Raw genomic sequence first — 15,211 nt, forward strand, 5'->3', positions numbered from 1 at the left:
TACCTGGGCCCTGTTATGCCTGTGGGTAGGGATTCCCATGTGTTTGCCTGTCTGACTTCTGAGATGTGCCTTTGGTAGGACAGGCATAAATGTAGGGGTAAGAAACAGCAGTGTGGCTAGATCCAGGTGCTGTAGTACCTTCAAAGAGCAGGATATTAGAGCTGCTATGTAGTGAGTACAGCTGTGTTCTCCAGTAAATCAGACAGAGTTTTGTTCAGCTCCTCAGTTGTCAGTTTCTTATCGTCTGCATAAGGAAAATGCAACTACTAACTTATAAGGTATTTAGGATAAAACATCATATGCTGTGGTACAAAGGAAGATAGCAGTAAAATTGTCCTTAGAGTTGATCTCTCTTTGAGAGGAAAAGAGGGTGAAGCATAGAACAAACTATTTTATTAGAAATTATTTTAAACAGCTTAACTATCAGATACCCTAAAGGAATCAAAGGGTATTTTCTAGCAGTGTGAATGTTTAGTTATTTTCCTTTTTTTCTTTTGCAGAATAAAGAGTTTTTACAAGAAAAGATGTTACAGAGGGCACCAACAATTACTGAAAGATCCAAAAAGGTACTGCAAAGCTGCTGGGCTCTTGCTGTTACAATTGTACTAGATTTTAAATGAGCATTCTTGTAGCGCATATTTTCTAGATATAACTAGATGTTCTATTAAACATTTGAACACGCTGACTGAAGATGCATTTCTCCTTTTCAAACAAAGCAACAATTCTAGAAGCAATCTCCTTGACCTGTCTGTTCTCTGTCATTGTGCTGAACAGGTGAGGAGGGTCCCAGGATCCAGCGGGCGTCTCCATAAGACTGAGGATGGCGGCTGGGAATGGAGTGATGATGAACTAGATGAAGAAAGTGAGGAAGGCAGAGCAGCAATTTCACAGCTCAGGGTGGGTCCTCAGACTCCAGCAGCTTTGCGTTGTTTTCTAACTGTAGTATGTTTAAATATCCCTGGCATGGGTCAAGATTTGTTTTAAGTATGATGCACAGTAAGTTATTGTTATCCCTCCCCTCAAATTTGCAGCCAAACCAGAGAAAGCAGACTGAAGGTTGAAGTTCTTACTGATCTCTTTTCTGTAGCCGTTCTGGGGCACAGCTGGTCTAATTCAGGGATGTTGAGCGTAATTGAGAGCAGGAATTCAGACAGCATGCTCCCAGTTTGGCGTGTCAATTCACTTGAGCTTGGATATTCATTGTTTTTAAGGCTACTGTCTGTTTGAAGTGCTTTCTTCTGGAAGTGTCAGGAGAGGTTTTGTCCTACTGCACTCTCCAAGATGGAACTGGAATCACTGTGGCCTGTTCTTATGGCTGATATCTGAAACACAATCTAGTTCTTTACACACAGTTGCACTGAGATCTATTAGTCCCCAGTAGAAAATCCTATTGCATCCCTGAAGTTGCAAGGAGGAAGTTGGTCTAGCACTTGAAAATCCCCCCCCCCAAATACACACCTGTCCCCACAACACATGCAGCCTATCCCCTAGGAACGCAAATGAGACATGCATAGTCTTCCTCCCTCTAGCCAGCAGTGCAGAATTTTTACTGTAGTGGCTTTCTTGTGTTGTGTGTTTCCTTCTCAGTGAGGTAGGCAGCTTGAAGTGCATTTTAATTGTTCTACTGAGTTCTTGAGATAGGAAAGGGTATCTAGAGGAAGATCTTCAATATGGAAAAAAAACAACACATTTATTCCTTAACAACTTCCACTTTTCTCATCCTTCTGTTGGTGTGATCTATGTAGAAATTTAGTATTTGAAGCCATATTTTGTTCCTTTAGCATCTTTTGAAGTCATAGGTTTTTCAGATAGCTGTTGGTATAGCAATTTCATGTAATAATTTGTGGCAACAGCTATGTGACTTTTAAGAGCTCACTGTATCCACTCCTTTGTGCAGTTAAGGAGGATCTCTTGATACCTGGTGGGTATTACTGAAATTCTTTATAAGCTCAAATCCTCTAAATCTCTCTCATAGGCTAAGATACAATCAATCTGTAGGATGGAATACTGTAAAAGACCCTCACTATTTCAGAGGTTAATTAGAACCTGCTCTATCTTGTCTCTAAGTTCAGAATCCTATCAACTAATCCCACTTGCTGTGTTTTGAACAGTACTTAGATGTTTCATTCCTTTTACACAGAAAAACATGTTTACAAGCTCCTTTTCAAGTTACTTTGTTTGCTTTTCTTGGAGCTTTGGCATATTTCCTTATACTGCATTCTTTTCTCATCTCTTTAATTTGGGACGTTCCTGGCCTTCACTTTTGGACCCTGAGCATCTGTGCAGCCCAAAGGGAAAACAGTAGGAGCCCCTATGCACCTGTTGCATTTGATCCTCTTTTAAGACTTGGATCTAAATTGCAAATGTTTGTTCCAAATACTGTGATGTTATGGAGTGTTAATTCTGTGTTCTGACCATATTTCAAATGCCACATGAATTCCACCTGCCTGTAATCCCTTTACAGTTTAACTGAATAGGTGAGTAGTGTAGGTTTAGACTGTAGCCTTTATTTATTCCTGCTGCACCTGAGTTTTACTGCTGTCAGCCTTAAAGGATGGCTTATCGACTGACTTTATTTGCTGAAGTACTTTACTACTATCCTCTATGAAAGCTTCACAGAAATAGTTTGTATTTGCTGTCAGGTTCCACTGTACAGAAAAAACCAAGGTGGATTTAATACATACAGTGTGTGTTTTACAAACATGTTGCTGAAATATGAAAACAGACAAATATTAATACTAAAAAAGTTTTCTGCCTGTGTGCATGTATATTTAAGCACGTCCCCTCCAATCATCCTATTTGTACCTTAAGTAAATGTATTCTAATGTTTCTCTTATTTCCATTCTGCCTGTTCGTGTTTTTTCCTTAGTTTACCTCTGCTTGCCCTTTATCTGGGCTGGTTAGCTGCAGGGCAGGGCCTGTGTCCCATGCTTGTCTGTACAATGTCTGACACACTGATCTTCTGGACAAGCTCTCTTTGAGTTATTCCTTGAGGCACCCGGGTGCTCTTGGATATGAACTTTCTGCCTGAAAGAACAGCACTAAAGCTGTGGCCTGCAGATGTGGAGCATTGCTATTTACCTCTGGGAGCAATGCCATATTTTTCACCTTTGCCTGGTCGCTGTCAAGTGAAGGCTTAACACATCAAGATGGATTTCAGCCTTTACCCTTCCAGGTTGGATTTCAGCATTTACCTTTCCAGCTGCATGACTTCTTTTTCCTGACACTGTCTGCAATCAGTCAGTGTGAAGGAGCTGTTCCTTCTCCTTCTGTCCAGATGGCTTTTTGCAAATTGCTATTCTCTGAATAAGAGCATTTCTTTTTCTCTAGTGAGATGCCTCTGGGTCACACATTACAAATTGTCCTGACCTGTACTGGTTAAGTCATTGGCATTGGTTATTGCATAAATTGCCCCTGGTTTAGTGGCATGATAACTTTTGTTCTGTTGGACCGTCCTGATATCAGGCTGTCTTTTAGGCACTAGGTGTAGAAGAACATTGATTTTGTTAATCCCAGCATGGACCTATCTAATCTCTGTACAGTAATTGGACCTGTTAGAAGCCAAAAATGCAGGCTATCTTAATTGCAGAGCTTTTCAGGAATTCTTGGCAATTCCTTTCTGTCCGTGTGAAATAATTGATGCTTGTTGTCTTTGTTTACTGATAAACAAAGACTGACCACATTGCTTTGACTGCACTTTCCTTCCCATTACACTGATCTTTGTTCCACTGCTGAACTTGTGCATAGCTGTCAGTTTTCTGCTCTCTCTCAGGGAGAGCTAGCATCATGCAGAGTCCAAGGGCAAGGAGAAACAGGAAGGAGATTTTTCTATAAAGCAGCATAATTAAGGCTGTTGTTTTTTTTCTCAAGACTTTGTATGGTTTCAGCAAGTTAGCTTGCAAAGTTCCCTAAATATCAGCAAAGGATGTGTTTCCTAATGGCATTTTATAAAGCAGATTTCTTGCTTATCTTTTTCTGTGAGATTTGGGTAGCTTAGAAGGATCTTGCACAAGCAGTTTGAGCTACTCTTGAGTTATCTTCAAGAATGCTTGATCTTGTTATTGGTTAACAGAGCAGCTTATGTATTGTGTACCACTGTATGCCAACTATAGCTCTTGAGACATGACTGTGTGTTTCTGGGTACTATAATATGATTAGATTGCCATCAAATTGTGACTTTCATTTCATTATTCATCTTAATATCTATATGTAATTTAAAAAAACCAGTAAGTTTTATACATTCAGTACAACTCTGATAAGTCCTAGTTTATACATTTAATTTCTGTCAAGGCAATGCCAACCTTTTCTTGTTTTTTTTTTTCAGTCTCCCAGAGTGAAAGAACCTGTACAGAATTCAGAGGTAAGTATTAAATGTGAATGTCTTCCCAAATATGGTAACTTATTATTTCTGTTATAAGTACACTGAGTAGGAATCTCTGCTCAAAACTGTGAAATAAATCTCTAGTAGTATTTGATTGCAAACAAAACTTAATTGCAATTTGTAATCTGCATTCAGCTGTGTCCTGTGCTTCTTACATTAAAAATATTAGTATATCTTATCTTTCAATGATAGAGACTGCTTATTTCCTAGAGCATGCACTGTCTTTCCTCTCCCTACCTGTTCTACTTTCAACAATTGATTATGAAGGGAAGTCTCAAGAAAGGCTGCAGATCTTGTGCTATAATTTTAAGCTAACTCTGAAATCAAAAATGAAACCATAATCCATTTGGGATGAATTTCTCCATCGTGATACATCCCTCAATATATATTGTGGTTTGAAGATCTAATTCCCAGGCTTTAAGCATGCAAGGTGAGTTATGTTTCCTACAATTGTGGAGTGAGTTGGAGGGCATACTGCAGAAGTGCCATCAAGTTTCAAGTTCTTTGGCCATCATGCCAAAACCAATTACTCTGTTTCAAATATCTGGAGCTAAGAACAACAAAAAGGTTAAACTTCTTTAGCTCTCCTCTCTCTCTCTCCACTGTTAAATTGTTTATACATTTTCTTGATAAGGGGCTATCTTTAGTAAGTGCAGTCTGAAAGAGTTTGTTTCATATGCTTTGAAGAACTGGTGCTAAGTAGAAAGGCAGTTTTCACTTGAATAGCTAAGTGCTCTGACTCTGACATTTGTTTTACAAACAGATAAATTATTGATAGATGCTAAAGTGCTTTACAACTAGCAGAGTTGCTCTATTCTGACTGTCTGGCTAGTAGGAAATACAAATAGGCATCAAATTTTGAGGGAGCATCCTATCCAGCACCTTTCCAAGCTTGGATATGTTTTGCATGCATCTAGTCTCACTAGCAGCAGTGCTCAAGTCCAAACTCCTGAGTTATTCTTATTCAGACACCTTTTTGCCTGCAGCTATTCCCATCGGCTGAGCCTTCAGCTCCTTCACTCAGTGCTCCAGCACAGGCACCTACTCAACTACCTCAGGCTGCAGGACCAGCACCTGCACAACCTCAGGCTGCTGTACCTCCACCTAGTCAGGCTCCTCCAGCAGCCCCAGCAGCAGCTCAGGTAAGACCAGTAACCTTTTGTACTGCCTTTCAGCTTTGCACTTCACCATTCAGTTTGAGACATGATGAAATGAAAGAAAGCCTTGAAAGTTGCTTGTCTGGAGTTGCATGAGTGCTGCTGTTTACATAGAAGTGACAGCTGGCCTGGCAGCTTGTAAAAGGAAGACAGCTAATGTGAGCTCAGAAGTTTTTAGTTCTTCTTCTGGTGAAACTTTCACTGTGGGTGAGCAGTGATTTATGTTTTTATGCCGTTAAGGGAGTGCAGTGTTTGCTTTAAGGTAAGGTTAAAGGTAAGAAAGGAGAGTAGTTTCAGTGGCAGCTGCTTGTTCCTGGTGTTTGAGGACAAGCTTTTAAGGTGCACCACAAACAGGTTCTGATTGTGTTTGCCCCAGCATCATTGCAGTCTGTGGGATAAGAGTGGAGAGAAAAATGAAAGGAAGAAACTAGAACATGTAGGTTCTCCAGAGGAGGGACAGGGGACCTAGGTTTTAACTGTCTTCATAGTTGTCAAAAATAGCAGAGAAACTCTATCTTTGGGGAGCTCTAAATCTTTGTGGTATTTTCAAGCACATCCATTTGAAGCTGAGAGGGGAGAATAGGGAATTTAAAAGCTTGACAAGCCCACGTTTAATTTCTAACTGCATCACTACAAATTGTAGGTTTTAATTCATATAGGCAGACATACCAAATTGGAAAGGAGCTCTAACTTGCGTTAAAAAGAGAAAAAAGGCCAAACTAAATAAGTACAGAGATACTTGGAATGTTTCTTGTGGTTAAGCACTGCAGAGTGTGCCAAACTCCTGAGTGATGGCACCTCTTCATAAAAGACACTAATGTTCACATTTGTTGATGGGCAGAAGCTGTCTCTGCTGGATGGATCCAAGGTAGCATCATCCACTGGCAGATAGAGAGGGAAGAAACTTGGCAGCGTTGGTCAGAAAAATAACTTAGACTTGCTCCTTCCTAGAAACATTTCATTATTTTTGTTTTAGAGAAAGTGAAAAGATACGTACATCGCTTCACTGCAGTCAGCTCATGTTCCTGTTTACAAAACCATTAAAGATAGTGCATTAGTCATTAAACAGAAACAGTGGAGATGAGATCTGTCACATTCTTGGCTATGTTAGAAATAGCTTTAATGCTTAAATCAAACTTTCACATCTCTTAGGGAAAGAAAAAAAAAAAGGCCAGTATTTAATCCCTGAATTCTGTGCAGCAGTTGAAACACCAGCAACAATGAAGGCCAGGACTTATCAGTTCAGTAAATTGATGTTGCCGTGTTGGCCTCAATTAAAGTGTTTTGATTTGCACTAGTAGAGTATCCTGTTCCCTGCCACTATGGCCCAATAGCTTATTTATTGGTAACTTGTCCTAAGTTGAACTTCATACCTCTGTGTGTTTTGGTGTTCTTCCTTACAGCTTTCCTTTGGTTCTTGTAGTTTGTTCACTCCCTTTATGCAGACCTCTGTGCTTTCTATAATCTTTTGCTTATTTTCACTGGTAAAGCTTACAACTTCAGCAGATCCCAGACTGTGCTCAGTAGCTCTGAGCTGCAGTGGTGGCAGAAGAACACCAACAGATGGAGTAGAATCTGATTCTGAAACAAAGGATGATCATTTTCTCTTGTGAAAAAGCAAATAATCTGGATGAAACAAAGAACATGGTCAAGATTTCTAGGCTTAAATTCTCAGCTAGGCATTGTCTGTCTTGTTACTGCAGATTTAAAATCCCTGGCTCAGCATGTGCAGCACAGATAATTTGTACAGAGGAAGAGTAATTGACTTTTTTTTTTAAGTTAGAGTGGGTTTTTTGGTTGCTTTTTTTTTTTTTTTTTTGGAGTTTGATTAACAATTAGTCCTTCACAAGTAGGAAGTATCACAAGTGCTATGAAGATGGTTCTTTCCTACTGGAAATCTGCTGCTGAGCAATATAGAATGCTTTGACTGCAGGTACCAGTAATTACTCAGAACTAATTTAAAAGCAAAAATAAGTAGCTAGGTACTCCTAAAGTCCCCAGTTTCACTAAAAAGAAATTGGGAGTATATCCTAATCTACCAATTAATTTTTTTCCTATGTACTCTTCACAATTGTATCATGTTTGTAAATCAGATATTTGGGGCAGAGATTAAAACACAGGAGGCCTTGAAGTGCCTGATGAGTGGCAGGCACTACGTGATGAGGATGAGTGCCTGAAAACCTTAATTTTTTGAGGCAAAACAAGCACTCTCTTTACAGTTAGCATCTACTCTGAAGTTTCCTGCTAATTTGGCATTTCATAACGTTGTGTAGTATTTCCTCTTCTAGAGACAATTGCAGAGAACATCCTGATTTACTATTTAAGCACAGAGCTTTCCAATTCATTCTGTCTTGATTTTCATTGTATCGTCAGGACTCCAATCGTGAGTTAAATGCTTATTTTTATTTATAGTTGATTGAGTCTATTGCTAGTTTTAATGCTAGAGAAAGGAAGCATTAGTCTGTTTTAAAATAACATAATCCTATTGCAGGCCCCACCTGCCCCTGCTGCAGCTCCGGTACAGGAAGATACAAAAGTCCCCATCAGCCTTGTATTAAGGTTAAGGTAAGGACACGTAACTGATCTCTTATGTCAAAGTGAGTCTTTGTAGAGAGGGACACTGGAAGAACACTGTAGTGCATCCTGTGTGCCCTTCTAGTTGAAAAGCCACGGCCATTTATTGTTTGTCAGCTTGGATTCTATTCACCTTCTGAAACTGGGACTAAGAAAAGCAGTTTTCAGCTCATTTGCTTCTTCAGTTTGACAAGAACTAGGTTGAAGAATGTTTTCATACTTGAATACATCTCCCTAAACTCTGATAGTCTGGGAAGGAAGCTGGGTTCTCCAAAAGAGGGTCAGGGATCCAGGGATTCTGGCCATGTGCCTCAGTAGCCAGATAATACAACACAACTTCAGTCAGCTAGTTCTGAGATTGAGGAGCTTTTATCCAATTCAAGACATGGGTTCTGGGTCATGTCCCTGGAAAAGGCAGAAAAAAGGTTATAAGTGCACTCTACCATCATTATGCATGTTGGCATTTCTCATTTAAGGAATCTGCATCTCACTTCCATGGACATCTTAGTTGTAGACAGGCACTGGGTTGGTTCTTCTGAGCATTGTATCAGAGTTGTTCTTGGGCAGGTGCATCCACAGAATGAGAGTGCTTGCTTCCTCTGAACATTGTGCTCCAGGGACAAAGCTGCTCATAGCTAGGAGTTACTGACAGTGGAACAGTGTGGCCTTGTACCAGAGAACTGACACTCACATACTGTAAACTTCAGCCCATTCCATGCTCTGTGAAGTTGGCAGGAATAGTGTTGAGAGCTTGGCTTCCAGACGCACAGCCAAGTGAACAGTTTCTGCCATTCAAGGAGGAAGACTATAGTGAACATGAGTTTTCTTCACAGACCAATTCTTTGGTGGTAGCACAGTGTTCTTTTGAACATTGCTTAATGCAATGAAATGTTCTCTTCTTACAACATTTTCTTCTTTCCACAGGAATTCAAAAAAAGAACTCAATGATATCCGATTTGAATTTACACCAGGGAGAGGTGAGCTGGTGTGACATTCCGGTGCGTGAGGGTGGTTTGGTTAAAGGGACCTTTTGTGTTTAGTATTGCTCAGTTGTGTGTATGGAGATGCCATGAGAGTGTCTGCCTCTAGTGCCTTCCCACAGGTATTCCAAGGCTTGACTTACGATTGAGCTGTTAGCTCAATTGAGCACTGCAGCTAAGAGGCCTCTCGTGTCAAACTGTTACAAATATGACTGAGTGACAGCCATTCCATGCATTTTAGCTTGGAGTCTGGAAGCATAGCTCAGAACTGTCTTACTGCACTGCTGTAAGCAGTAGGCTGGTTGACATATAGAAGTGTGTGGTTTTCCCCTTTCCCTTCTGTGGCTTTTGATCCCATATTGAAAATGAATAGCTAGAAGAAGTATTGTCCTGAGAATATAGCAATGCAGATATTAGTTTGCTGGGCTTTCCCCTTCCATGTGAAAGATCTATCTTCCTACCAAGTCACCCTTTTATTGTGGAGTAGACATGCAAGCCTAGAACTTGCCTATGTAAATGTCTGGCTTGCAGCAGGTTGTCCTTTAGGCTGCCTCACTACACACTGAAAAACACCTCTTCAATAGGGTGTATTTAAGGTGTGCCCTGAATTGGGTGAGTGGACTTATTTTTTTTACTGATTTTGAAGGGAACATCTCAGGTCGTTGTGAAGGCCAAGGACTCTGCAAAGTTCAGAGCAGCCTCAGGATTTGCCCTGACAAGGATAGGGGAAAAGAAGCAAGCCTAGAACTGCACAGTCATTCCAGCTCAGAAAACAGAACTTCTCCAGCTCAGTACAGACAGCCCTTTCTGGTCAGCATTAGAAAAATTAAACTTGAAATGAAAGTCTGCAGCTTGCATACACTGTCTCATGTAAACAACATTTTTGCTATTTGGTTTTTTTGTACAAGTTTCTAGATTTCTGTGTGGTACCTGTGTCAGCTGGACAGTTTCTTTTGTGTGGTAACCAGTTCCTGTGTTTCTCCCCAACAGATACTGCTGATGGTGTGTCTCAAGAACTAATTTCAGCAGGGCTTGTTGATGGCAGAGATCTGGTAATAGGTAATTATCAATCGTTTCTTCTCCTCGAACCATTTCAGTCATTTCTGCATCTTTAAAATGACCTGATGAGTGGGTGCTAGGAGAGTTCTCCATGGCCTTGATTCTCTACCCCAGTGGCTCTACAAAACTGCTGGTAATTCCAGTGGCTGTTCTGTGCCTAAATATATTTAGGCAATCTTTGATTCACAAGAATAGGGTCTGGTTGGAAAGATTACAAAGCAAATGTTCCCTGTAATGTGAAATGAAAGTTAATCAATGCATTAGCTAAATCAATCTCATCTGACATAGGCACTGCCAAGTTGCTTCACAAGCCTGTACTGCTGATAGGTTCTGCACAAAGAGAGATCTGGGACTGCAATCAGCCAGGCTTTTTTGTTTTAAGGCAGGCTGTGGAAGGAATTATGAAGCACTATTGCGGGCAGTGCAGTTGGGCTAAGGCAACAGCATGTGTTGCTGCTGCACTCAAGTGCATATGAATAACTACATCCAAGAACAGTTTCCTAAATAAACATGCCCACTTTATGCAGCAGGTGAGACTTTAACTGCTAACAGTACCCGTGTATTTCAACTACAGAAAGCAAACTGTTCCTGCAATATCTGGAAAGGCTGCTAGTGCAAAAGTAAATGGATTTTCAGGCACATTTGGAAAGCTTGTTACTACTAATCAGACTTCGAGGGGAAAAAATACATTTTCAAAAGAAGCACTGTAACAAAAATCTTTAGATTTAAATAAACTGAATTTAACAAAATTTTTTTGTATCATTTTAAACTGTTCTAAGTTCGAGTAATATAAAGGGACCTTATGAGTTTGGGATGGTTTTTCTCTGACCTGATCTAATATTTGCCCATTTTTCTTGTTGTGTGTGATTTCAGTTGCAGCTAATTTGCAGAAAATTGTGGAAGAGCCTCAAGCAAACAGATCTGTCACTTTCAAACTGGTATTTATTCCTGTTCCCTAATTGAACAAGCTGTCACTTGCAAAGATAAAGCATTGCATATAGATGCCTGTGGTGTCTACTGTGGGCATGTAATGTATGCACTCTAAATCCTCCTTTCCAAAGCTTCCTACTGGTTGTCTTAATACTAGGCAATGCAGGCTCCCATCTTGTCCTCTGAGCAGGACCTGGCTTAAATAACTGTGTCAGGTGATGTGCTAGCACAGAGCTTCCCTTGCCCTGACCTGTAAGCGTACAAAAATATTACAGAAGGGTGTTTTCTGGGTCTGGAAGTTACACAGGCCAGGAAATGGCAAAAATATGTCAGGGCAGGTAAGTGGGCTAAAATGACAGTAGAGGGGTGTCAGAGAAAGAAGTGAAGGGGGATGGGGAAAAGCCAAAAGCAGAGAAGAAAGACTAGAGGAGGAGAGATAACAGTAGATAGTGAAATGCATAGATAACTATAGTGATAAAACAAGGGTGTAACCATTTTATTGGCAGTGAAGCCATCAATTATGTTACTTTTGACCCTTCTCGTGAATAAGCTGTTCTTTTCTCCCTGTTTTGTGCATGTATCCCTAGCCAGAGCAGATACTGGCAGAACTTCAGTCACAGCTCTTCTTAGCTCAAGAAATCCCCAAAAACGAAGCTCAGTTCTAACTTTTGGTGATGCTGGCTGCAGTGCAAAACTGTCTTGTAACTGCTGCCTCCCTAAACTATGTCTGTTGTACCTCATAGTGATACTAAGCATGGTGTGAGTCATAAGGCAGAGCATGTGTGTTGCTATTTGGATCTCTTTTCCTTGTGTTCCAGGCATCTGGTGTTGAAGGCTCAGATATCCCCGATGATGGCAAACTTATAGGATTTGCACAGCTCAGCATCAGCTAAACAATGGCCCCAGGAGATGATTCCCAACAGAGAACCCACATGTGCATATTTGTAATGCTTCTGTTAGCCTAAAAAAGAACCACTACTGCCAAAGAATTGAACTACAGCCCCCTTCCTAGAAGCTTTAACATTCTCCTTAATAGGATCACAAACCTTCCTGAGATTACCGATGGCGTTTACACCTTTTGTAAACAAGTCTCATGTTTTTGTATGTCATCTCAAACATGCAGATCCAACACGTCATTGCCTGCATGTTCATATTATTATTGCCTTACTTTAAAGAAAAATACTACTGAGTACGAAGTGGGGGTTCCACTGCTCTGATGATCTCGCCTAAATGTTTGCTTACATGTGGTTTCATTTTTTTTCACTTGCTATTTTTGCACAAGTTTTAATACCGAACAGATCTTTTTTTGTTGTTGTTGTTCTTTACCTGCTTCTCCTTCCATCTGAAACACCAGTGTACATGTTGCTTGTGTCACCTGGAGTGCTGAGAAATCTGCTTCTCTTCAGCTGTCTTTTTAAACTGCTGGTTTGAATGCTTGCACCTGAGAAGGCAAGCCAAGTCTTAACCCACAGGAGGGAGAGCCTTCTTCCCTTGTGTTTGTGTTTTTGAGAAGTTCCTCGACTTCAGAGTGTTAGAAGTCAGCTTCCCTTTGTAAACTGCCTTAATTTTTTTTTAAGTTTTTATCATTTGGGTTCTCTCCACATGAGTGCCAGGCGTGGCATGACGGCTGAACCTCTTAATTTACGTTAAGCAGTCCTTCCTCAAAACATGTCTTTCATTCTACATCCTTAGAATGTAGTTTGTTCTTAAAGCAGAGCAACGAGCCTCTGCTGTCTGGAAACTGGTCTTGCAGATGACCAACAAACTCACCACTCACAGTCAGAGGCAGAGGAGATCTGTGTCACTGCGTTTGGAGAAGACGCGCGTGGGACTGTTCTTGAGAGCCAGTCTGTTGTGCCTGGCTGTGCGAGTCCTCCCTGACGTGTTTCCCAATCCCTTGCAAACTGGTACCCGTGGAACCATCCCTGTCGTGATTTACAGCAATAAAGAATTGCCAGCAGGGCGGCATTACTGGGCAAGCGAGCGCCGGGCTGCGTCCCTCCTGCACTGAGCGCTGGGCTCGTCAGCCTCGGCGGCGGTCCGAGCCTCCATGTCTGGTCAGGATGTCACCAAAACCCTGTCACACGTATTTAGGTTTTCTTCCTATGTGGTGTTGAATTTGAATTTCTACAGGAATAACATAAATTATACTTGGAGTTTGATAAGAGACGCTTGTAATGCAATACGTGAAGAATAAATGGTGTTGATCTCTTTTTTTTTTTTTTTTTTCCTACAGTTTCACAGTTGGCCTTTGTAACTGCTGTTGGCTCTGGAGTGTTTTCTACACAGCAATTGTAAGCCTGTAATGTAACACACAGATGGAAACGTGTTTGGTTTCCCTCAGCCACCAACAATGCAGAAACAGAGTGTTGAAGCAGAATGAGTGGGTTCAATTAGAGCATTTTTTATTTCTGAGTCTCCTGATGAACAATCTATATTTATATATTTTTCTTGATGAGCAGCTGCGGAACCTTCCTAAGTTGTGCATGTTCTTTTTATACTGCCCGTGTCCCTTTTAGTCTGTAGGTGGGTAGTGGATATGTTCCCATAGGTGCTGCCAAGTGTCTGCAGCCCTGTTGCTGGTGAATGAGAAGGAGATGCAGAGGAGGAGGAGGGTCTGAGAGTTGAGAATGCCCTGGGGTGCTGAGCAGAGGCTCTCAACAGCTGAGGAAGTGGATGGCTGATGTTGGGGAGCTGGTGATGGCTGGGCTTGGCCAAGTCTGCATGCACACGCATGTGCCAGCTCTTACACTTCTTTATGTTACTTGACATGGAGCACTCCCAAAGGCTTCCCCCAGCGAGCTTCCTGGCTTGGGAAGAGCAGGCTGGCATTCTGATTGTTTGTGTCACCCCATGGGAAATAGGAATGTACAGGAAACCACTAGGATGTGGAGACGAGGCTGTCTTGGTGCAGCATTGTTTTTCCTTTCTGCCTGCATGCTATGGGGGACTGCTTGTTGGTTTGCATCCTGGTGCTGAGACTTGAACTGCCCGAATGGAACAATGCAGCCTCTATTTATTAAGTTATTCCCCACCTTCCCAAAGCCAGGATGTAGAGCGTGAGCTCACACTAACCTGAGGCTCCTTAGTTCTTTATTGGAGAAAATAGGTAAGGAAGAAACTGATGTCACTTGCTCTGTAGTTCTCCAGACGTTTTGGGTAGCAATCCAAAATTTTCACTTGGGCTCTTACAGTGCTAGACAACTGTCTTTTCTGATGTTGTTCCAGTAAGTGCCAACGCTGTTCATAATTGTTTTTCAGTGTCATGAATTTGTTTTCTTTTGTGGAAATTTCTGATCTGAACCTGGAAGCAGGTGGTAATTTTCAGTTAGTTCCTACTTTTAAGGACAATGCTCTGTTAATGAAAATGGATCCTCTTCACGACTTTGGTGTATTGTAGATTATAATGAAAGATGTAAAATATTCAGACTTTTTTTTCCCCTTTTTTTGGACTTTGTATTTTACTGCATGTCTCTAATTTTTAATCAATAAAGAACAAATTGTCCATTGTCACGTGTTGGCTGTGTGGTTTATGTGTCATTGGGGAAGGGGTTTGGGTGGCACTGCACAACCTTGGGCATTACTCTGGGGCAGGGGTCTGGTTCTCCTCCAGCCTCCTGTAAATGCAGTGCCCAGCCCAGGCTCTCCCATTATTTTATCCATCATAAATATAAGGAAATATTAGAATATCCTGAGTTGGGCTTCTGGGTGCTTTTGGGCACCTATAGAGACTCTCACAGAGCCTCACTTGAGGACAAATGCTGCTCCTGCTTCAGGGGATAGGCCGAACAGAGCTGCTTTCATGTTTACAGTGATCATTTTAATGCATTTTGAGCTGAGGTTTGACAGACTTGCCTAAAGCAACACTTCTGTATGTCAGATTTCTACCAACCATGTGTGCCTTCCCCAGAGCTCTGCATGCAGCTCACACCAGGCTGTGAGGTGGCCCGGAAGGCAAAGTCCCACGTGTGCCTTGCTCTTGGTAGCACGGGGGAAGGAAGTTGTAGAAGGAAATGGGGCTCCAGCAGCTAGGTGTGCATCCAACCATGCACCTTTTCTCATCTCCAGCTCTGCCATCCATTAGCATTGCTCTGTTTTCTCCTGTCAGCTCTGCAGGACAGTGTTTCAGC

At 41.4% G+C, this 15,211-nt stretch overlaps 1 protein-coding gene across 1 annotated transcript in view; it reads left to right on the forward strand.

Annotated features, from left to right (window-relative positions):
* OXSR1 (oxidative stress responsive kinase 1) overlaps positions 1-14,594 on the forward strand; it is an 89,054-nt gene extending 74,460 nt beyond the window's left edge. The window contains exons 10-18 of the mRNA XM_085226954.1: positions 501-566; positions 775-897; positions 4,325-4,360; positions 5,368-5,523; positions 8,030-8,103; positions 9,037-9,089; positions 10,083-10,151; positions 11,025-11,089; positions 11,900-14,594. Of these exons, the coding sequence (XP_085083080.1) occupies positions 501-566; positions 775-897; positions 4,325-4,360; positions 5,368-5,523; positions 8,030-8,103; positions 9,037-9,089; positions 10,083-10,151; positions 11,025-11,089; positions 11,900-11,974 (717 nt within the window). The 3' untranslated portion in view covers positions 11,975-14,594. The remainder of the gene's footprint in view (positions 1-500; positions 567-774; positions 898-4,324; positions 4,361-5,367; positions 5,524-8,029; positions 8,104-9,036; positions 9,090-10,082; positions 10,152-11,024; positions 11,090-11,899) is intronic.
* Positions 14,595-15,211: the final 617 nt, after the last annotated feature.

This window comes from Meleagris gallopavo, chromosome 6 (assembly GCF_905368555.1).
Source record: "Meleagris gallopavo chromosome 6, MGAL_WU_HG_1.1, whole genome shotgun sequence".
In the NCBI taxonomy this organism is placed as follows: Eukaryota; Metazoa; Chordata; class Aves; order Galliformes; family Phasianidae; genus Meleagris; species Meleagris gallopavo.